General features: G+C 52.3%; 2 protein-coding genes across 2 annotated transcripts in view; one reads left to right on the plus strand and one right to left on the minus strand.

The window, feature by feature from the left end:
- Positions 1–74: 74 nt before the first annotated feature.
- On the plus strand, positions 75–4,633 carry VSIG10L2 (V-set and immunoglobulin domain containing 10 like 2; the record flags this gene model as incomplete). Its single annotated transcript, XM_084221435.1, is given in 10 exon segments — positions 75–153; positions 230–583; positions 1,373–1,657; positions 2,184–2,459; positions 2,607–2,882; positions 3,170–3,473; positions 3,475–3,812; positions 3,903–4,205; positions 4,403–4,525; positions 4,605–4,633. Coding segments are annotated over 10 exon segments (2,367 nt in total).
- A 2,646-nt stretch (positions 4,634–7,279) lies between these two features.
- The window catches only part of CDON (cell adhesion associated, oncogene regulated), a 58,611-nt gene continuing 44,404 nt past the window's right edge, over positions 7,280–21,486 (minus strand). Inside the window, exons 15-20 of the mRNA XM_084221510.1 lie at positions 18,803–18,925; positions 17,144–17,371; positions 15,822–16,096; positions 13,433–13,512; positions 8,773–9,029; positions 7,280–7,860 (exon numbers count right to left, since the gene is read on the minus strand). Of these exons, the coding sequence (XP_084077636.1) occupies positions 7,694–7,860; positions 8,773–9,029; positions 13,433–13,512; positions 15,822–16,096; positions 17,144–17,371; positions 18,803–18,925 (1,130 nt within the window). The 3' untranslated portion in view covers positions 7,280–7,693. The remainder of the gene's footprint in view (positions 7,861–8,772; positions 9,030–13,432; positions 13,513–15,821; positions 16,097–17,143; positions 17,372–18,802; positions 18,926–21,486) is intronic.

The raw sequence follows: 21,486 nt of genomic DNA on the forward strand, positions 1-21,486 counted from the left end.
TGGGGGTAACCGGAGAGCAGGTCGTGCCGGAGAGCGCAGCCCTGCTTCGGCGTGCCGGTGCTGGACATGGCGCCATGGAGCGTGGCCGGGCACCGCTGCCGCCGCCTTGGAGGGGGCCCTGGATCCTGGTGCTGCTGCCGGCGCTGGCGGGGGGTGAGCACCGAGCTGTCCCCGCGTTTCCCGGGCGGGGGGCGAGCAGAGGCCTGACGGCCGCGCTGCCCCGGGGCAGGGCAGCCGCTGGCGGCCGGCGAGGCGGCCTACGAGGAATGGCGGGCGACGGGCGTGCGAGGCCGGGCCGTGGAGCTGAGCTGCGGGCCGGCGGCCGCAGCCCCGCCGGCCGTGGTCTTCTGGAGCTTCACGCCACAGGGAGAGGGGCTCCCGCGGGCGGTGGCCGTGGGCTCGGGCAGGGAGGTGGCCATGGCGCCCGGCACGGGGATGCTGGGCAGGGTGACGCTGCGCAACGGGACGCTGGAGCTGCGGGAGCTGCGCGTGGCCGCCCAGGGCCGCTTCCTCTGCCAGGGGCTCTTCCCAGAGCGGGGCCGGCTCCGTGTGGGCTATGCTGCCGTCCTCCTGCGTGTCCTGGGTAAGTGCCTGGCTGTGGCCAACCTGGGGGGACCTGCTGGCCAGCAGCAGCCAGCATTGCGCTCTCCTAGATGGTGGTCAAGCCCAGCCCCTTGCCCAGTAGCCAACAGAACCATCCGCTGGCCAACAAAACACCTCCGGAGCCAACAAAGGGCTCCACAAGTCAATAAAGCGTAGCACAAGCCAGCAAAGTGCCTCACTAGCCAATGCAGAGTCCCAGTAGCCAACATGTGGTTCACTAGCTCCTGTAGTGCCCCATTCACCAACCAGGCACCCCACTAGTTAGCAGAGTACCCTACTTGCCAGTGTAGTCTGCTACTACCCAGCAAAGGATCCTTATAGCCAACATAACACACCGCTAGCCAATATAGCATCCCATCAGCCAAGGTAGCTCAACACAAGCCAACACAGCACTCATCAGCCAACCCAGACAGAGCTCCACTAGCCAGCACAGAACACCATCAGCCAGCAAACCTCCCTTGCCTCCAACCAGCCCCCTACGAGCCAACATTTCAGCCCACTAAGCCACCCTCATTTCCTTGCCCTGGCTACCCAAGCATCCCACCACCCCAAACTGGTCCCAGTAGCTCCCCCAGCTAGTGCCCATGCCCACAGCCAGGGCGCCCCTCCCTAGCCTTCAGGTGTCCTCACTAGCTACTCTACTGGCTGCTATGGCACTTCACTGGCCAAACAATCCGTCTGGGTGGGGGGCATGGGGGGCATGGGTGGGCATGGGTGGGCCCCTGGGCGTTCTGATGTCTGGGGGGCCGCTCACACTCGGTGCCCCCAGTGCCTGTCTCCAAGCCCTTCGTGCGGCCGACGGCGGCGGCGGCAGCGGAGGGGGCGGCGGTGGCCCTGACGTGCACCGTGCGGGAGGGGACGGAGCCGCTGAGCTTCTCCTGGCAGCACCAGGAGCCCCGGGGGGGTCCCTCAGTGACCCCTGCGGGGCTGGGGGGCTCCAGGGCAGAGCTGCAGCTGACACCTGCCAACCGCAGCCACACGGGCTGGTACATCTGCACCGTGCACAACGAGGTCAACAACCGCACCAGCGACCCCGTCTACCTGGACATCGTCTGTGAGTGCCCTGGGTGCCCCCCATCTCGGGGGGCCCTCAGCCACCAGCTGGGGGGGCATCTTCAGGGCTGATGCCATCCATGGCATCTTCAGGTCTGGTGCCATCCGGGGCATGTCTGTGGCCACCACAATGCTCCGTGGTTTATCCATGGCCACTGAGCACCCTGCCACCATGGTATGTCCATAGCTATCATGGAACATCCATGGACACCATGTATCCTGCCACCGTTATGCCTCTGTGGCCGCCACTGTCTCTGTGGCCACCACGGTATGGCTTCTCGTTGCTTTGATGTATTCATGGCCATCATACACCCCACCAGCATAATGCCTCTCTAGCCACCATGGGCACGGTGTGTGCTGCCACCACGATGCATCCGTGACCACTGTGTGTCATGGTGTGCTCACATGGTGCACCCTTTCTAAGGGGCCTTTCCTGCCCAGCTTCCCAGCAGTGAGAGGAAGCCTCAGGGAGGGCTGTGTCCCCTCTGTGGGACTGTCCCTGTCTAAAGGGCCCCGTGTCCCTGCAGATGGCCCCGATGAGCCGGCCATCCGCGTGGAGCCCTTCTCCCCCGAACAGGGGGGCTTCTCGGCGGGCGAGCGGGAGGACGTGGTGCTGAGCTGCCTGGCTCCCTCCAACCCCCCCAGCCGCTATGTCTGGCTGCACAACGGCTCCCAGGTGCACGTCGGCCAGACCTATGTCATCACTGCCATCGCCCGTGCCCAGGCGGGCACATACACCTGCCTGGCCGAGAACAGCCACCTGCAGACCCGCACCCAGGCCACCATCGTCCTCACTGTCTACTGTAAGTAACCCCGCGGGGGGGCCCTGGGTCCCCACAGGGTGAGACGGACCAGCGCAGCTCCCTGGTGAGGATGTGGGAGGGAGGGGCAATCTGAGGTGGGGCTGGGGGGAAGCCGTGCTGTCCCCCAGTGCCGATGGTCTCCTGCAGATCCACCAGCCGGGAGCCCCAGCTGCTCCGCCCTGGCCTCCGATGATCAGCGCGATGTGGCCCTGCGGTGCCGCTGGCTGGGGGGCTTCCCCCTGGCCCGGCTGCGCTGGGTGGGCCCCCAGGAGGAGGAGGAGGAGGAAGAGGGGTTGATGGGGACCAGCTTTTCCATGGCCACCAGGATCCAGTCAGGGATAGCGACCCGGAACGGCAGCTCCTTCTCCTGCCTGGCCTCCCACCCCGCGCTGCCACTGGGGGCTGCATGTGGGACCACCCTGTGTGAGTGACAGCGGGCCCATCTGCCCCCCAGCCCCCTTTGTGACCTCCGATGTCACAGCAGAGCTGCAATGACCCCGTGCCGTGGCCAAACCATGGACGGGCACTCCAGGGCGCTGCTGCCTTTCCTGGGACCTTCAGAACCTCCAGCTTGCTCCAAAACGGGGACGCTGCGGCACGGCCGGGATTGCCGAACCCCCTTCGCCCTGGGCGGGGGAATGTGTCTCCTTTTTGGGGGTGCTTTGGCACAGCCCGGCAGTGCCCCACTCCGACACCGCTCCGTCCCACAGGGGTCCCGTCTGGCAGCCCCACCTGCGCGGCGGCGGCCACCAAGGGTGACGAGTTCGTGATGCTGCGGTGCCGGTGGGAGGGGGGCACGCCGCTCGTCACCCTGCGCTGGCGGGACAGTGCGGGCCGGACCTTGGGCGACCCCGCGCCCTCCACCGCCGTGCTGGTGCTGAGCACCGACGGCAGCCTGGGCGGCCGGGAGTTCGTCTGCGTGGCCGCGCACCCGCTGCGGGCCGCTGCCGCCGAGTGCCGCCTGCGGCTGGGTAAGCCGGACCCGTCCCCGGCGCCCCCACCGTGCCACGGCGGGGTGGCACGTCCCGGCCGATAGTGTCCCCCCTTCTCGCCGAGCAGAGGTCCCCGAGCTGCAGGCGGAGAGCGAAGTGGCGGTGCTGGAGGGCGGCGAGGCGCAGCTGGCGTGCCGGCAACGCGGCAGCAGTGCCGGTCTCGGTGCCACGGTGGCTTGGTACGACCCAAAGGAGCGGGAGGTGACACCGGGGCTGGCCAAGTATCAGCTGGAGCAAGGGGAAGCGTGGGTCAACCTCACCGTCCGGGATGCCGAGTGGCCGGGGGACAGTGGGATCTACCGCTGCACCGCCACCAATGCCGTGGGCACCGCCAGCCTCCCCGTCCGCCTCCGCGTGGACCGTGAGTCCTGGGAAGGGCAAGGGTGGGTTGGGGGTATCAAGGGTGGGCTGGGGGCATCAAGCCCCTCTGCCGGGTGCCATCTCGCCGCAGGGTACCCAGCCCCGCCCAACGTCACCATCAGTAAGCTGCGGTACACGCGGGCGCGCACGGAGGTGCGGCTGGAGTGGCGGACGCAGGGCGCTGGCAACCTCACCGGCTTCGTGGTGCAGCGGCGCCAAACCAAGAAGCCCCTCCGGGAGACCCCCAGCCCCTGGGAAACAGCCGCCGGCGACATCGAGCCGCACTCCCGCGACCGGCGCCTGGGGGGGCTGGACCCCGCGGTGCTCTATGCTTTCCGCGTCCTGGCCGTCAACCACCGCACGGCCGGGCACCCCTCCGAGGTGCAGACGCCAGGTGAAGTGGGCAGGGGCTGCTCCGTGGGGGCAGAGCGAGGGTTGAGTGGAGAAGGGCAGCGTTTCCATCCTGGTGGAGCTGAGGAGCCGAGTGTGAGCAGCCGTCAGCAGGTTTCAGGCACAGGCTCCCACCTTCCCGGGCCTTTCTGGGCTCAGCCCGTCCCTGCTGCCTGCCATGTTCCCTCTGCTCTCTTCCAGCCGAGCCTCCCTTCGAGGCCTACCCGGCGGTGACGGGGGCGGCGGTGGCAGGGATGCTGGTGGCCACCGCAGCATCGCTGCTGGCCGTGCACTGCCTCGCCCGCCACAGGGAGACCCTCCCACGTGAGTGCCGGGGCCCCGGGGCTCCTCGGGGGCCACAGCCCGACCCCTGCCCCCTCATCTCACACCCCTGTCTCCCCAGGGCTGCACGACCTGCTGTTCCGCACGTGAGTGCCCCAACCCCTCCGCCCCACCGCTCCCTGCCCGGCACCAGCGAGCGCCCGCGTCCCCGCAGGGCCGGGACGGGCACAGCCCAGGAGCCCGTGGGCACAGCGGAGGATGCTGAAGCAGCCGCAGGCGGGGAGGAGGAAGCAGGGCCAGCCCAAGGAGACTCGTGTGCCCCCGGCACGGCAGCGGGTGCCGAAGCAGCCTCAGCGCAGGGAGACCCGTCCGGCCCGGGCACGGCAGCAGGTACCGGGGCGGGCTGAGCGCAGAGCCACCCGCCCCGCTGAACCAGCGCCCACCCGGGGCTCCTCCACCCCTTGCAGAGCCGCTCTCGGCAGCACCATGCACCAGCGATGACCCAGTTAATGTCACCATCACCGTGACAGCGACACCGTGACCACTCCGGCTTTTTGCTCCTTATTTCCCTCTCCTGCTCTCTCCCGCACCACGGGACGGCAGCACCCACCTGTGCGCGTCGGGCTGCGAGGCAGCCGCCTCCGAACGCTGCACCCGGCGAAAGCCCCTCCGGCTCAGCCCCGGGCCTGCAGTTACCGCTGGAGCTAAAATAAATATTTAGGCTACAATAAATAGTTTCTCACCGATGGCAGGAAAAAAGCCCGAGGGCCGAAGCGCTGCTCTCAGCCCCAGGGCTGGCACTGACTGGGGATGCTGCTTGGGGACTGTGCTGAGGTTTCTGTGGTACAAAAACAGCCGCAAAGCTTTTTGTGGGAAGGGGCCTCATCTTCACCCCCAGACTCCCCAGTTTCAGGCCAAACCACAGGAGGTTAAAAATAGTGATTTGAGATGGTTTTTCCCTGCATTGGTGCAAGCACGAAGGGAAGCAGGGTCCAAGGAAACTGTCAGGCAGTTCCCAGCTTTCCTGAGTCCTCCTCTTCTGCTGTGTGGAGACAAGGGCACCTTGGGCCATTTTCTCCTGTATTTGGTTAATAATAACCCATTGGGAAGTATCAAGCCTCACGAACCAACCTTGATGACTGCCCACAAAGTATCAGTCCCCACACCAGCTATAAAGCAGCATTAATCCCTTTATCAAACTGCCCCCAGAAATACAAATCCTACCCAAACCCCCTGCAAGACCATCACTTCCAAACACAAAACATTCCAAAGGGATATTACAGCTTCTCTGGACCACAGAGTGTCTTTATCTGACACACCCACAATACAGAGGAGATTTAAGCAAGGTTGCTTAAAACCATGGTTAAATTTCAGTGTTTGGGGAAAACAAAGCAGCCACAGTCAAATCCCAACCACTCGTGGGCCAGTCTCTGTTGGGAAAGAGGAAAACCTTGCAGCAGATCCTGCAAAAGGAAAATCAGGCTGTGAGGACAAGATAAACAAAAAGGGAGGAGGAAGATCTGTGGTGGCTCTGGGGTATGTGCCAGCCAAAACCCAGGGGTGGGAGGTCCATGGTGTGCAAAGAATTTTGGAATAAGGCAGCTCTGGTTGGGAGGATGTACAACCCTAAAATAAAGGCAAAAGTATCAACAGAACCACAAATAATGCAATAGAAGACAAGGCTTTGGGGAGAGCTCATTGAGGCTTTCAATTCCCTGAAGTAGGAGGGAGAGGGATTCCTTCTACAAGCAGATAGTTACAGGACAAGGGAGAATGGTTTCCCACAGCCAGAGGGCAGGTTTAGATGGGATATTGGGAATAAATTCTTCCCTGTGAGGGTGGTGAGCCCTGGTACAGGGTGCCCAGAGCAGCTGTGGCTGTCCCAGTCTTGGAAGTGCTCAAGGCCAGGTTGAATGGGGCTCAGAGCAGCCTGGGATAGTGGAAGGTGTCCCTGCCCATGGCAGGGGTGGGATGGGATGAGCTTTAAGGTCTCTCCCAAATCAAACTGTGCTGGGATTCTATGAAACATAAAGAATCCCATTCCAACACTTGGAGCAGTCCATGGAGCTGCTGCTACCGAAAAAGATCTCAAGGGCTTCCTCCTCACACAGACATCACTCCCCAAACCCTGTGGCTGGTGAAGCTGCACCAGTAGCCCTGAGCTCCCCCAGGGCTTTGGAGCAGCTGCAGCCAGGCTGGCACAGCTCCCCCATTTCCCAGACTGGCCAGGGACACACTGCTCTGGGCTGTACGTGTCCCCTCAGGGTGGACATCACTGAAAATTGTGCTTCATTTCTGAGGCTTTGCACTGTGTCTTGTGTGGGGGGAGGGAGTGCTTTGCAAGCACTGGTTTGGTTTATCTACTGGGATTAAATTTGGAAAGGAAAAATTAAAAGACCCCCCCCAAGCCCTGCAGTTAAGGTTGCAGCACCTCCATCGTGCTGTGTCCAGGATGGGCAGGGTCCTGACAGTCGTGCCCAGGGCTGCTGGGAGCTGTTTCACCATGACTGGTTTCATTTCAGAGCTATCCAAGCTGTTAGTAATCCCTCAAACCAAGAGTTGAACTGGATTTTGTCTTCTGTGAGTGGGAAAGTGAGACAGGCTGGATTTCCACCGGTACTTCTGCAGAAGGGTTATTGAGCACCTAAAGACACAGTCACTCAAGTTCTGCTTCAACTTGCACAGGACAGACTCAACCAAGGCTCATTTTCCTTAATGATCTTCTTATTTCTTCATCAGGATCTTCCCAGAGAAACCAAGAGAGGCCAGGAGGTGTTCATGGGAAGGAGGGTTCAAGTGCCATGTCACTGAGCTGCCAGGGAGGTGGCAGCTGTTGGTCATTTCAGACCTGCTTAAATCCCTCTCTTGGGCTCCTTGGAAGCGCTTGTCCTGATGGTAAATTGCCATGGAAACACACTCCACATTTCCCATCCTCATTCTTTATATTATTACAATTCTTTTTTGTACACATAACCAGGCTAGTTTTGTGGTGTGTGGGGGAAGAAAAAAAAAAAAAAACAACAAAAAAGGGATTTCAAGGCATAAATAATATAAAAAGGCAACCATTTTGAAACCAAGATACATTCATATGACACTACTACAAAAAATAAATAGTGACTCTCTCTGTTATAATTAACATCCCCCCGTGACTCCCTTTCAGCGGTGCTGCCGTGCAGTTCCTGGCCTTAAGTGGGGACAACGGTCACTGCCTCAGGTTTCCTGCAGCTGGAGCTGACAAAGGTCCCCAGAACCATTTAGGGTGACTCCGGATGAACTCCATCCTGGTTTTTCCTTACAGTCCTTGGAAAGAGGCTGAAGAATGAGGGGACTCCAACTCAGAATGTGGTTCGATGTCTCCGAGTGCAGGAAGCTGCCGCCTGCAAAGCAAGAGCAGAGCACGTGGTTGTGTCAGGTTTTTCAGGAGATTCTCTGTCAGCTCAACAGAACCACATGCCCCAAAAACTCTCTAATTCCAGTGGGTGATGCTCTTTGGGCTCAGGCTCATTCCCACCATGCCAGGCACCAGCACAGGGCACAGGCTCTATCCCAGCACAGCACCTGTATTGAACAGCTCAGAGGAGGTCAGCCCAGCACTGGAATAATAAAACCTGCTCTGAGATGGCTGCTGCTGGAAACAGCTATGAAATAATGCTGAACCTCTAGGATTCATTAGCACGTGGTCACAATTCACATAACTGCTGCATTCACCCCAAATCAGCAACAGCTCCAGGCATTTGGAGGAAATGGGTCACTAAGGAGTTTGTGGCACCACAGCCACACTCCTGATCTGGCACGCCCTGCCAGAGGTGTGTCCACCTGAACCCCCTTCCCCCTGCTGCCAGGGGTGGGTGCAGAGGGAGCTGCCTGATTTCAGCACACAAGGGGCAATGATTCCAGGGTGGAACAAGGAACAGCTTCTCTTTCCACCAACAGAGACCGGGTCCCTCCCTGTGCCAGCTCCTGCTTCCAGGACGGCTCTGGAATGCTTGTGTCCTGGGTCAGGGCCAGTGGGTGTGCTGTGAGTGCAGCATCCATCAGTCACAGCCTCCCTATGTGTCAATGAGCCCTTTTTAGAGGCATCAATCACAAGGGCATGACAGCACCGGGCATGGAGCAGCACTGCTCCCACTTTCCACGATGGGAAAGGCGGGACGCTTCACCTTCCTCCATGCCTGCTCTTACAAGGCTTTAATTACCGGCTTCCCCGCAATAAATTAAGTTCCCTACAGATGTCCCACAGAATATTCCCAGCTTCCCAGCCAGCTGCTGTCCTCTGTGGGATGCCTCACCGTCCATGCAATCCACGGAGAGCTGGCCGATGCCCTCCCGACAGCAGGGGTGCTGCGCCGGGGGCTGCTCCGCGCTCTCCCTGCCCTCCTCCTCCAGCTGGGCGCTGCACTCGGGGCTGGCCGGGGCCAGGCACATGGCCACCATCACGTGGGGGCTCAGGGGCTTCATCTCCACACCATCCTGCTGGAAAGGGGCTCCCAGGGGCACCACGGGCAGCGTGCTGCTGCCGAAAGTGCCGTTGGTTTTGGTGAAACACCTGCGGCAGGGACAGAGGCCAAAGTTAATCAGTGGCTTCTTCCCCCCCTTCCTTCTTCCCACCACAACTTATAAATGTTTTACCATATCAACGATCAGAGCATTTGTCAAATCAGCTTTAAATATATTTGTGGAGCGATTCTGACATTAAGAAAAGGATTGAGTGGTTTTTTCTTCTCCCAGCAGACAGCTGAAAACATTCAGAACACGCTCAGTTCCTTCCCCCATCAACTAAGACCCAATGACCTGACTTGTGAGTCCATTTCTCCATCAAAGCAACTCCATTAAACATGTTTTCACTGCCAAGATAAAGAGCTCAAGTTTGAAACCCAAGCAGCACACTTAGGTACCTTGAAAAATAAATACTAAGTGTTATCGGAGTGAATGCAAATTAGAAAAATAGATACAACATAATAAATTTAACCTCCCTGTTCTGCTGTGTAAGTCAGACTGTGGCCCTGTAATACCTGTGTAAAGCTGTGGAACTGAAGTTAAAGTGCTGAATCAATTGTTACAGCTGAGGTATTTAAGCTTTAAACAAAAAGGAGCAGGACTTTGACACACACACCATTGCAGCAGAGGGAAAACACTTCAGTGTTTGCAGCCCCATGAACAATGTGGCCTCAGGGAACATTAATATAAACAATTCCTACATAAGAAAGCCATAACTACCCCAAAAATAAAAGGTTCACTTGTGCAGCTACCACAAATTTGGAGAAACTACACGCCAAGATGCTCCTTGTTATGTGGTACAGGACAGAGATGGATCCACAGATAAACACATGGAAATAAGGATGGAAAGTGTCCACACCCTCCAGTGAAACCCCAAAATCCTCCTGTGAAAGCTGAACAAGCTCCAGGTTTCTATGTGCTAGTGCAGATACCACTCTGAGCACCCTTCTTCTCTTCTTTTCTGACCAGATGTAAACCCACCCCTCACCTGCTTTGCTCACAGGGATCAGCCCAGTGCACTTGCCATCCATCATCCCTGGGGCTGTTTAAAACTGCATTTGGAAATACAAAAATGGATCCCTGGGACCTGCCTGCTCAGCTGCTGGCTCAGCAGGTAGCACTCTGTGCTTCTCCAGACTGATTCTGGCCCAAACCTGAGCAGAGCAGATGAAAAATTGCTGGAAAAGGAGGAAAGATGGACTGGGACAGCAGCAGTGCCAGGGCAGCAGCCAGCAGAGCTGACATTGACAGCAGCCCAGCACTGAGCTCAAAAGGGTTTCAAAGCAGGACATGTTAAGCTTGGCAGTCTCAGTTAAGTCCTCCCCAGGCACTTTTATGCCATTTAAAAAGTCATGACAATAAGGAAAACCATCACACTGGAGGGCCCTGTCCAACAACCCTGCCTAGAGCCTCAGTTCATACCTGAAACCTGACCAAAACCTGGGATCAATATTTCCAGAACTGGAAGTGCAACAAAACACCCAACAGCACAAATAAACTTGTCAGAGGAGGAGCTGTAGTGAGCTTTCCCTCCAGCAGATGCTTCACCTGCAGAGCCAGAACAGGATAAATGGGCTCCCTCTTGAGCCTGCTGCCCTCCCAAAAGCTGAGAGGATGGAGCAGCACTAAGCTTCAACCTTCACTCTCCTATTTTGTCCTCCCACTCCTGTAACTGCCTCCAAAATCATTATTCCAAGTACCAAAATACCACAGAAGCCACTGGAGAATCCACATGAAACACATCTGGTCCTCAAACAAATCCATTTATTAGTTTGCCTTTCTCTCCGCAGAGGTTTTGACTGCGCTCACTTATTATTTAGAAAAAAAGGCTCAGAGAAACCCATCTAAATGTTTGGGTTTGCATGCTTCTGGGGGTTTCTTCTTAAAGATACAGGGGTCAGTGAAGTTCTCTGTATTATTGTAGCAGCTTGAAGGATGTTTCAACACAGCAGTTCAGCCTTCTAAGCTTCAATAACCACATTTTGATGGAAACTAGCCATGGGGATAACCAGAGCAGAGTGTGGAGGAGGAGTGATGTAAAATCCCTGCTGGGAAAACACATCTTCTGTCAATTCTTAATACTGAAACCCTACTAAACTATAATCTAAAAAAAATTCATAATTTAGATGAAAAGGCTGGAAAAACAAACTGATGTTCCTACATTTGATTTGCGTATTTCAGAATTCTGATCAAAACACAGAGAATTTGCAAAGGAAGAGAGCTCTGCAAAAGTGTAAATTCCTCTGCAAACATCAGGTATCTTGAGAGCTTTAGCACAAAGGCACAAGAGAAGAAAAAAGATCAGTTCTCAATCCTGTCAACCACAGGCTTTGTCCACAATAGCAAAGCAGGTCTCCAGTTTTCAGCAGCTTCTCCCTCTGGCAAGGCTCCACGAGAAGTTATGAGGGATAAAGTGCTAATTTAAACAGAAGACCCAGGGATTTCAGCACTGGAATAATAAAACCTGCTCTGAGATGGCTGTTGCTGAAAACAGCCATGAAATAATGCTGAACTTTTAGGATTCATTAGCACGTGGTCACAATTCACATAACTGCTGCATTCACCCCAAATCAGCAACAGCTCCAGGCATTTGGTGGAAATGGGCTGGTGAGGAATTCATGGCACCAGGGCCACACTCCTGATCTGGCACACCCTGCCAGAGGTGTGTGTCCACCTGAACCCCCCTTCCCCTCCTGCCACGGGGGAGCTGCCAGATTTCAGCTGTGACCCCAGGGTGGGATGAGGAGTTCAGGGGGACAGCCCCCACCTGTGCAGGGAGGTCAAACAAAATGGGGAAAACACTCCAGCCTCAAATTCCCACTTGCCAAAAACCTCCTGGCCTTCCTCCTCCCTCTCCTCTTCCTCCCCGTCCCCCTGGGCATCCACCCAGCTCCCTGGTGTAGAGCTGAGGCACGTTCTGCTCCTCTCCACTCCCCTCTCCCATGTCCTCTCTGCATTCCCCCAGCGGCAGGACAGGAACAGAGCTGTCCCTGCGGTGCAGCTCCCTGCCAAGCCGAGGTTAATGATCCCCTCCGGGGCAAGGCAGCTCTAAGGGACAACTTGTTTCTCTATCAAGCAGTCAAATATAGAATGGGGCTGTGAAAACTCAAAGTTCAGGCCCTGCTGATGACCCGTCTGGGAGGAGCAGAGCAGTTGCAGAGGATGGAACTCTCTCCCTCGATTTCTTAGGGGAAAAAAAAAAAAAAGAGCAAATAAAGAATTAAATGTGTTTAACACTGGAAGCAAGCTCTTAATTACAGTGTAACACATATGGCATGTTCCAAATTACCACGAGGCTCAGACATCCTGGTGAGAGCTGCTGCACAGCCTGCTTGAAATCACAGCACTGGTGTGTGAGGGGATGCACTGGGCTTTCCTGAGACCTGTCAGGGACACTGGGCCAGGCAAGGCAGACCCAGCTCCCCCTGCCAGCAGCAGCTTGTCAGCATTACACTGTCATGCCCATATTTATGCAAGGAAGAAGGATTCAAAGCTCATCATAAGCGGTATTTAAAAAGTAAAAGTATGAAAATAAAGCTAACATGTTTTCTGCCTTCAACAACAGCTTTGGTTGGACTCAATGATGCTTGGGCCCAGCTCAGAATAGTCAATGATTCAATGATTAATTTAAACTCAGCTTAGCCAGACTCACACCTAAAGGAAGCTGAAGATTTTAACAATACTGAAAAATCAAAGTATGATTGAAAAAAAAGCCCAGAACCTACCAGTCAGAGGAGCCCAGCTTGTCTGACTTTCAGTCCTATTTCTAATCATTAAAATAACCAGAGATTGAGTCAGAAGCCTAAGGAGGATAATAATTCCAAAAGTGAAAACTCAGTAAGTTTTGTTAGGTTTCCAACTCCCTGCTACAATGCAGAAGACAGATTTTACCTTATTCTACACAGGAATCGTTTTTCACATGACAAAAAATGTATCCCACTCTGACAATGGGTGGTCATCTCTTCATGAAGGCCTCAAGAACTTCAAATCCCACATTTTACAAAGAACAGCATTGTGAAGGCAAAGGAGTGAGCTGGTTAGTGTTCTTAAGGGAATGTCAGGAAGTGTAAAATATAGAAGACCAATTAAATCCAATTTGACAAGCTCCATATGTAATGATTTTGTTATCTCAGAACTGAAGAAAAACACAGGAAATACAGATTTTTTTTTTTTAATCCAGTGCCCAACCTGCCTCACTTCCTAGAGAGCATCAGAGAAGCATGTTGAGCAAAGTGAGCTCTGGAATTTTAACAACTTGTTTTATTCTGTCCTATGGAAAATCCTCAGCTGCTCTCCAGGTCATCCATGGAGCTCCTCACACTAGCCAGGACTCCAGCTCTCATCTTTTGTCAGCCCCAGCTCCACCCCAGCACACAGTGGGAGGGCTGTTCTCTGGGCAGGTCATTTCTCACCTGTTATTGTCATTTCTCAGCTGTTATTGTAATTTCTCACCTGTTATTGTTCCGACAATTCCGGCAGCTGATGCACTCCGAGGGGTCAGCCTGCGGCACTGTCGTGTACATCCCACCACCCTGCAGCAGAAAGGATAAATAATGAATAGTTAGAAATCAAATCACTGCTGGGACACCCAAGAGCTCTTGGACTCGGTTTCCCCGCTCTGATCACGTTATCGATGCCCTGCTCCGGGCTGTGCGTGGCACAGCAACACTGAGCCATTGTCCAAAGGCCAGGGGAGGGCTTTGCCAGTGTGTGTGTCAGGGAAAAGTAAATAACTGCAGCTTAGACAAGTATGTGGTCATTTCCCTGGTCTGTTTTCAGCTTAATATGCTGAGGTTTAATTTAATAAACACACTGTAAATATATTTATTTTTAACGCTGATGACAGACACGAAAGCGAATTGCCGTTCATTAGCACGCAAGGCCTGTTTAGGGAGACAGAGGATTAAATTTGCAGGGCTGATGTCACACACAAACCCATCCCACTTTCCTGTAATTACTCCGATTAGATCAGTTTACTTCATTACACTGATTTTTGAACCGTTTGGTATTTGAACAGATGGGGTAATTCCTCAGCCAGCAATGACTCCGGGTGAGAGGGATTTTGTGTTGTTGGTTTTGGCTAACGGGGCCATTACAAGCCAGTTGAAATGCCCAGATTAACACATACCTCATTGTTAGGGACCAGGCAGACAGTGATGTGGGAGCCACTCCAAGGGGGCTGCAGAGCCAGGCTCCTGCACTGGGCTCCAGGAGGGAGCCAGGCTGGGAAGGCTCACCTGGCTTTTGGCAGCTCAAGTGGTAGGCAACTTCTAGCAATCCCTATTTTTTGCAAAAACAGAGCTTACCCTGAAGTTTGTGAAGGATAGGGAGCGCTGAGGAAATGCCTAATTAGTCTTGATTGCCATCCTGGCCAGTTTCTCCCTTCCTCATTTAACCCAATCATTGAAACAATAAAGAGCAACCTAACGAGGATCAGAACATCCTGTTCCTCTGCCTCGCCCATGTGCCAGTCCCAGCCCTTCTCCACGGGCAGAGATCCTGTGACTCAAACTTTCTGCAACAGAGAATGGGGAAAGAAAAGCTCAACCCCATCACCTGTTCCCAGCAGGACACCCGTGTTGGGTGGACACCTCATGGCACAGGGGAGCTCCAGGCACCAAGACCTGTGTCATCACACATGTATTTGATTTTTCGCCTCCGAAAAATAAAAATGGGAGGGACAAAACTTAATGCAAACTCTCAGTCTTTCTCCCAGGCAAGCTTTTGAGCACTGCATATGTTCCCTCCCTGAGGGCTTGGAGATTTTTGGAGAGTTTCACCCACTGGGAGGTTGGACAGGTCAAAAAAAACCCATTTTGGGCCTTGGTTGCCCTCAAAAACAACCAAAAGTGGGCATTTCTTGCTACATGTGTAGGCCAAGGGTAGAATGGGGTGAAGAACTGACTGGTCTGGGCTCAGACTGGAGGGAAGTGAAGTGGCAACTACTGTGCAAGTGCTAATTTGTTGTTCAATAAAATGAAGTGCTTGTGCTCAATTACCAACACAAACAATAGGCCGTTTTTTTTTCTCCAGAAACAGCATGGGTTATTCAGACTTTTGAACTTTTTCTTTCAGTTTTCCTGGGCAATGTTCACAGTTTTGAGTAAGTTTAGTAAGTTTGAATGCAAGCCATCTGTTTCCATAGACAATAATGAAATCATTATTCTCTCTTGGAAACAGGACACGTTTCAGCAAATGAAGTATTTTTCCACAGCATACAAAGGCTGGGTTGCAGACTGAAATTAGTTTTTAATTTTATTTTCAATTTCAAAACAAAAAATGAGCCTGTCTCAACAGTCACAAACAGGGGACTGAAAAAAAAAAAAAAGCAGTGTTATTGCTCTGCTGCAGCTCAAGATGTATGGGGCACTTCATTCCATGGAACCTCCTGCGCCATTCGTGCTTTGCCATAATTAATAGCATTGCTCAGAGTTACAGATCTGAAACAGGTGGGGGAAAAACGGGTGATCCATAAAGCTGCAGAATAAGCAGCTATAATTAAATGTATTTAACTTGGAGATTGAGAAATACCATATGTACAAGTAAAGTATCTCAGCCCAGCACTGAGGCATTCTCAGAGCTTACATGCTGTTAGGAGGAGGGCAGAGGCAGATTTCCCAGAGTAAGTGGAATTCTTGCTGTCATCTGATATTCTCAAATGAAAACCATGATGTTTGTATCACAAATATCAGCCCAGTTGCTTCCTCTGGGATAAGGAATTCAGTGGAACTGGCTGTTATCAATGGATGAGTATTCCCCCACCCAAACTAAGCCTGCTTCCACAGCCCCTGAATGAACCCCAAGGTCTGGGCTGAGCCTCCCACCCAGTGTAGGACCTTACGTTCACAAGGTGATGGGGATGTTCATAGTCCATGTGTGCTCTGGACAGGGAGCTGCTGTGCCCTGGGTACAGTCCTGCTCCTCCTCCACTCATGATCCCATTGACACCATTGGGAACCTTGTGGTGGAGGTGGGGACAGCCGTTGCTGAGGCCGTTGCTGAGGAAGTTGCCGGGGATGCTGCCGTTGACCCGGCTCGTCCCGGGCAAGGTCGTGTACTCAATCATCTGCCCGTTGATGTCTGCCCCTTGGCAGAGGTAGCCTGGAGGGTCGTATTCTGCAAAAGACATTTTTACTGAAAGCACTTCTACTGATAAATGAGAAGCTAAATGAACGACCCTAAAAAATAATGAAACTCATCTTTTCATTCTCCAGCTTTTGTGAGCTAACTCTGATATCCTACTGCTTAGCATACGCATGTCAACATGGAAAACAGCCACATCCTGGAGAGCAGGCCAGAAATGTTGGTCTGGAAGGACCTGGCTGATGTCAATCACTACAAGAGCATCCTAAAACCAGGCCTTTTGTATCACCAACAGATATAGCCCTTCTGCTATATCTGCTATAAGCTGCTTCCAGAAGATCTCTCTGGGCTGCAGCTGGAGATAGTATCTTCATTATCTCCTACATTTCTCTCTGTAGGAGAGTAAGAGCATTTAAAAATAACCACAGGCTGTGACAAGAACAAGGCTGATTTATGCACAAGGAGCAGAAAAGGCCAGGGCAGAGATTCTGCTGGCTCTGGGTCGTTGGTGGGCACAGAGCACCTTGCAAAGCTCCTGCTCCAGGCTCCTGCTCACTAATGAACAGGTTTTCCTTATTAACACCTCTCTGGAAGACTTGGCCATTGAATGCCATCTCATTGTGCATGGACTAAGAGGTAACACGGGACTTGTCCTAGAGCTGCAAGTTCTCTTTCTTTCCAGATGCACTCAAGAAAGGGAGAGATCCAGGGCTTAACTCTCCACAATTTTAACAAGTGATTATGATTGCACACATTCTACCTCTGCAACCATCAGAGACCTATGCAGGGGCTTAAAGTTAAACACAAACTGCAGAAACTTTGCCCAGGCCTTTCCCACACCATTCCCTGGGTGAAACTGCAGCACAGTCCTCCAGGACCCCAGCAGGACAGGGAGCATCAGTGTGAAGAAATGGAGACACTGCTCTTAAAAACCCAAGTCTTCACCTAAGGCACACCTGGAAGTACAAGAAATGCAAGCTGGCTCCTAGCAGGAAACTTCTTCCCATCCATAAAACGCAGCATGGACATTCCTAATTTTACCCTGCTAATATTTTCCCCATGAAACCAACCCCCACTCACTCTGCAGGGCGTTCTGCTGCCGGTTCTTCCAGAGGCACATGGCAATGAAGACGATGAGGATGAGGACCATGACGCCCAGGACACAGCCCACGATCAGGTAGAGCATGTCCCCGCTGCGCACGGGGCCGCTGGCAGCCACCGCCCCGCCGCCCCCAGCCCGCTCGGGGGGGCTGGGGGGCGTGCTCAGGTCTCTCACTGGATATTCAGACGCTCCCGGCGTGCGTTTCACTGGGGAGTAGAGATAAGCACGTGTACATCCACTAAATGCATTTTCTAAATGTGTTTTTTCGTCGTGAAATGAAAATAATTACTGCCGAGTCTGAGTCCCGATGCTCGCAAAGCAAGCTTCCAAGGCAACACTAAATCCTGCAATGGGAATGCCAGCTCCTATTGGGTAATAACTGTTTGCCTTGGAAAATGGTGATTATCCCGCCTGCTCACCCGCTCTTTGAGGTCACTGGGACTTTAACGAGCCGCTCGAGGTACTCGTGGCTGCAACTGCTCTAACTCTCAACTTGAAAGAGCACAAATCTTTCCACTTCTGAGGTCAGGAAAAACCACAACACTCATTTCTCTCGCCTAGGCTCTGCCAGATGACCTACCCTTATCTGATGTGAACCCTGCTAACCCCCTTTCCAAACCACACAGCTGAAGATCAACCAAGAGATGAACAGAAAATCACTGAAAATGAGACGCTGGTTTAACCCAGGAATTGCATTTACATTAGTTTCCAGTACACCACAGTTCAGATTTATTTCATTTGACACTCAAACCCTAGAAGAGGTGCCTGGCTTAGGAGTGAAGCCGGTCAGAGAGACAAGCACCTCCATGCATGTAGGCTGGATAAGCTAGATCACCCTTATAAGCCTTGGGGAGATAAATTTTAAGGAAAAGGCGGTGTGAATGACAGATTACATCTTGCCCATTTTAAAATCAGAGAAGAAAGTTACATTCCTTGCAGGAGGGAGACCAACTGTGTGCGCAGCCTTGAAGCCCTGCAGCTCCTACTCCTTCCTTCAAAGGTTTCACTACTCACTTCACTGAATTTTGATGCTTCCGCTCCCAGAGGGCTTTTTTCTTTTTTTTTTCTCAAACATTTTTTCATAGCATTGCATTTGAAGTTTACTGTCTGCATTTTCCCTTTACAGCCTTACTTGGTTTTAGAGATTAAAGGAGACAGGAATTCTTCGCAAAATAAATGTGACTGCCATATCTGACACTTCCCGAGAACAGTACAAACTTTGTGCCAGAGGCATGCAGGATTAGGGATGGAGGCAGCCAACACAGCCATCAATTGCTGTGGTCTGCACTTATACAACGTGTCACAGAGCCCTGAAGACATAAAACAGATGTACAAATCAATTCTGTCATCTTCAGGCGCATGGTTGTCTCCTAAGGAGAGGCCATCAGCAGAGCAGAGGCAGCAGCGCTATCTCTGAGGGCAGGCAAAGCTGCAGAGCTCTGCTGAGAGCCTCAGGAGTGTAACGGATCACTTTCCATATGTTCAAAACAATCCCAGCTTCGGAAGACAAAACAATCCTCCGAAACATTCCAGAAAATTACGGTCATCATCGCAGCTGACTTTTGTGCTGCACAAAAATTCCCCCAGCGGATCCTTCCCGCCCCAAAGGCCGCCTCGGCCGGGCCCTGCAGCCTCACCTTTGGTCTCGCAGATCATCACGTTGCTGTACTCACTCTCCCCTCCCTCGTTGTAACACTGCATCTTAATGTCATAAGAAGTTTCAGGCTGCAGGTGATTTATCAAGTGCCACTGCTTTGTACCTGTGGGGGGGGCAAAAAGTAAATTAGTAAACTGACTGCAGTGCAGCTACCCACAGGAGCCAGAATTATGATCAAGTGCATTTCAGGGACCTTTTCTACCAAATGCAGGGGCACTGCAGCTTGTCTTGTTAGCACAAAAATCTTCAGAAGTAGTTTATGGACTTAGCTGAAACCATGGTCCATGAGTGGCATCCCTGCTCATGAACTAGATGATCCTGAAGGTCCCTTTCAACCCAAATTATTCCATGACTCTCTAAGACTTGTGTTATCTTGTGAAATTGATTACTAGAAGGAGCTTTTGATGAATTAAAGTGAGGGCTTTTTCAGTATTTTCTTTTTAAGAAAGTCATTCTCTACAAAAGCCAAAACTCACTAAACTCAAAGTTTAGTGGGCACCCAAGTGCCCACAAATGTGCATTTAAGTTCAACAGCAGCCTAAACATGGAGGGATGGGTTTAGGGTGGATTATGCTGACTATTTACAGCACACTGGGCAAATAACAAGGGAAACTGGCACAGGGAGCTTGGGACAAGGAAGAACTTGGCTGTGAGCAGACTTTCTAGAGGTGCAAGGTACCACTGCAGCCACTGGTGTCACATAGAAAGGACACATCTGGGTTGCTCAATTTGGCCGAAACCCCAAATAATTTTATGATTTTATGCATTTTATGAACCATCCTGGGAACGCAGCAAGGCTGTCCTGGTGCCACTGCCCCTGCAGAGCCCAAGCCCCAGCCCCAGTAAAGCAATATTCTCTAATAGGACAGTTTTGTCATCTCTGGCCCCCAGCCAGCTTTTCATTTAGACACCCTCCTGAAGTACTGAGCACTTCAGGATAAATCACTCCCAGTTTTTACTTTCACGGGCTTGTGACAAATTTTACTAAACAGAACTTTTTTTTTTTTTTTTTTAAGGGAGTTTAATTAACTGTTTGAGTGCTCTTAATCCCTCTTGGAAAATACCACCTTGAACTGTTTCTACCGTTTCTAAGGAACTGTCTACCACCTACTGATTTAAGCATTAATAAAAAGGCTCGGGCGTGCTCGGCGGGCAGGGGCTGTCACCGTGATGCTGCTCCAACTCCTCCGGGACCCCAGCCCGGGTCCGGACCCTCTGCCCGGCCCCAGCAGGGCAGGGGTACCCAGGAGGGCCCCTCCGCACCAGGGGCTGCCCAGCACGGTCCGTGTCCGCATCCCAGGGAGGGAGGACAAGCCCTGGCTGAGGCTGGAGCTGCCTTTCCCTAAATCGCACGTTTTCCCAAGATTCAGCCTCGCTTTTCCCGGCGCCCCCACCCCCAAGCATTCCTTTCGGTAATTACTACACCAGGTTTTAGGTTTCCGCTTCAAACCATTAGTGGAACTGGAATCAGTACAGGCACTTTAACTGTCCTCTTCGTGCACCATTAGCAAGGGAAAACATTTAAACAACTGACATCAGACTGCATTTACATTTAAAATTCAATCTTCAGGATTCTCGAAACAGAGAAATTCAGACCAGAAACGGAGAAATGCCGAGCATCGCTGCAGGACAGGGGTGATTTTTTTGCTTCTGCCTAAAGCGGCTGAGAGATACCGAGGAGCCATCAGAGCTCTTTGCTTGTTTTTTCCTTCAAATAAAATCTGATTTTGCCTGCAGCGGCATTTATAAGGGGAAAAAAAAGGTTTCTGCGGAGTTTTGAATGTCTCGAAAGACAAGACTTAACAGGAAGCGGTGAGGAAAGCCTGCGGCAAGCACTTAGCTAGCACAGGCATCACAACACTTTTTCCACAACTCATGCAGTCATTTCAAGATAAAATTCCCTGTCATAAAGCAGATTAATTCAAAGGTAACAGAGGGGAAAAAAAAGCAAAGAACAAGTGATTTATGGCAAAAATACCTTAAGTCACATGTTCCTCTACATATTTCACATCAAGTGCTTCCAATCACAACTTAATTGAAAATAGTTCTCTCTCTTTTTTTTTTCTTCCCCTCCTGAAAAGCTAATTTAGGGGAGCACAGTAAAGAAAAGCTGAAGTTTAAATCTTTCCACCGAGTGATTTCTGTTGCAGGCTCTGGCAGAGCGGAGCAGCTGCTAATGGTTTCAGACTGCCACAAAGAGTTCAATACACACACGCTCGGAAAAAAAACCCGAAACAAGCTAATTTCACAGCACAGTGGAGCCCACTTAAACAACTAACTGCTCAGTGTATAAGATTTATAAACACACAAGTTCTGTCTAGCAAAGGCTAAAATACATTTGCAGATGAAGGTGAAGCCTGCATAAGGTTCTTTAAAGCCTCTGAGCTCAAACTCTGGATCTTTAATAGCTTTATAGTGTGCAAAAGCTTATGTCATGCATCAAAGTACTATGTGCAGTATTGTCTGGCAGGGGAAAATTTTCAAAATAAAGGTCCATTCCTCTTGTAACTGAATAAATGAGGGGGAAAAAAATAATTAACGTCATTGGGCCAGAATGAGATCACTGCATTTGCTCAGCCCGAGCAATAAGGACATTAAATAAAATATTTTTAAAAGGGTTTTCCACTTCTGGACTAATATAGACATTATCTAATAACTTCTTCC

Source organism: Fringilla coelebs, assembly GCF_963513975.1.
Source record: "Fringilla coelebs genome assembly, chromosome: 25".
NCBI classification, from domain to species: Eukaryota; Metazoa; Chordata; class Aves; order Passeriformes; family Fringillidae; genus Fringilla; species Fringilla coelebs.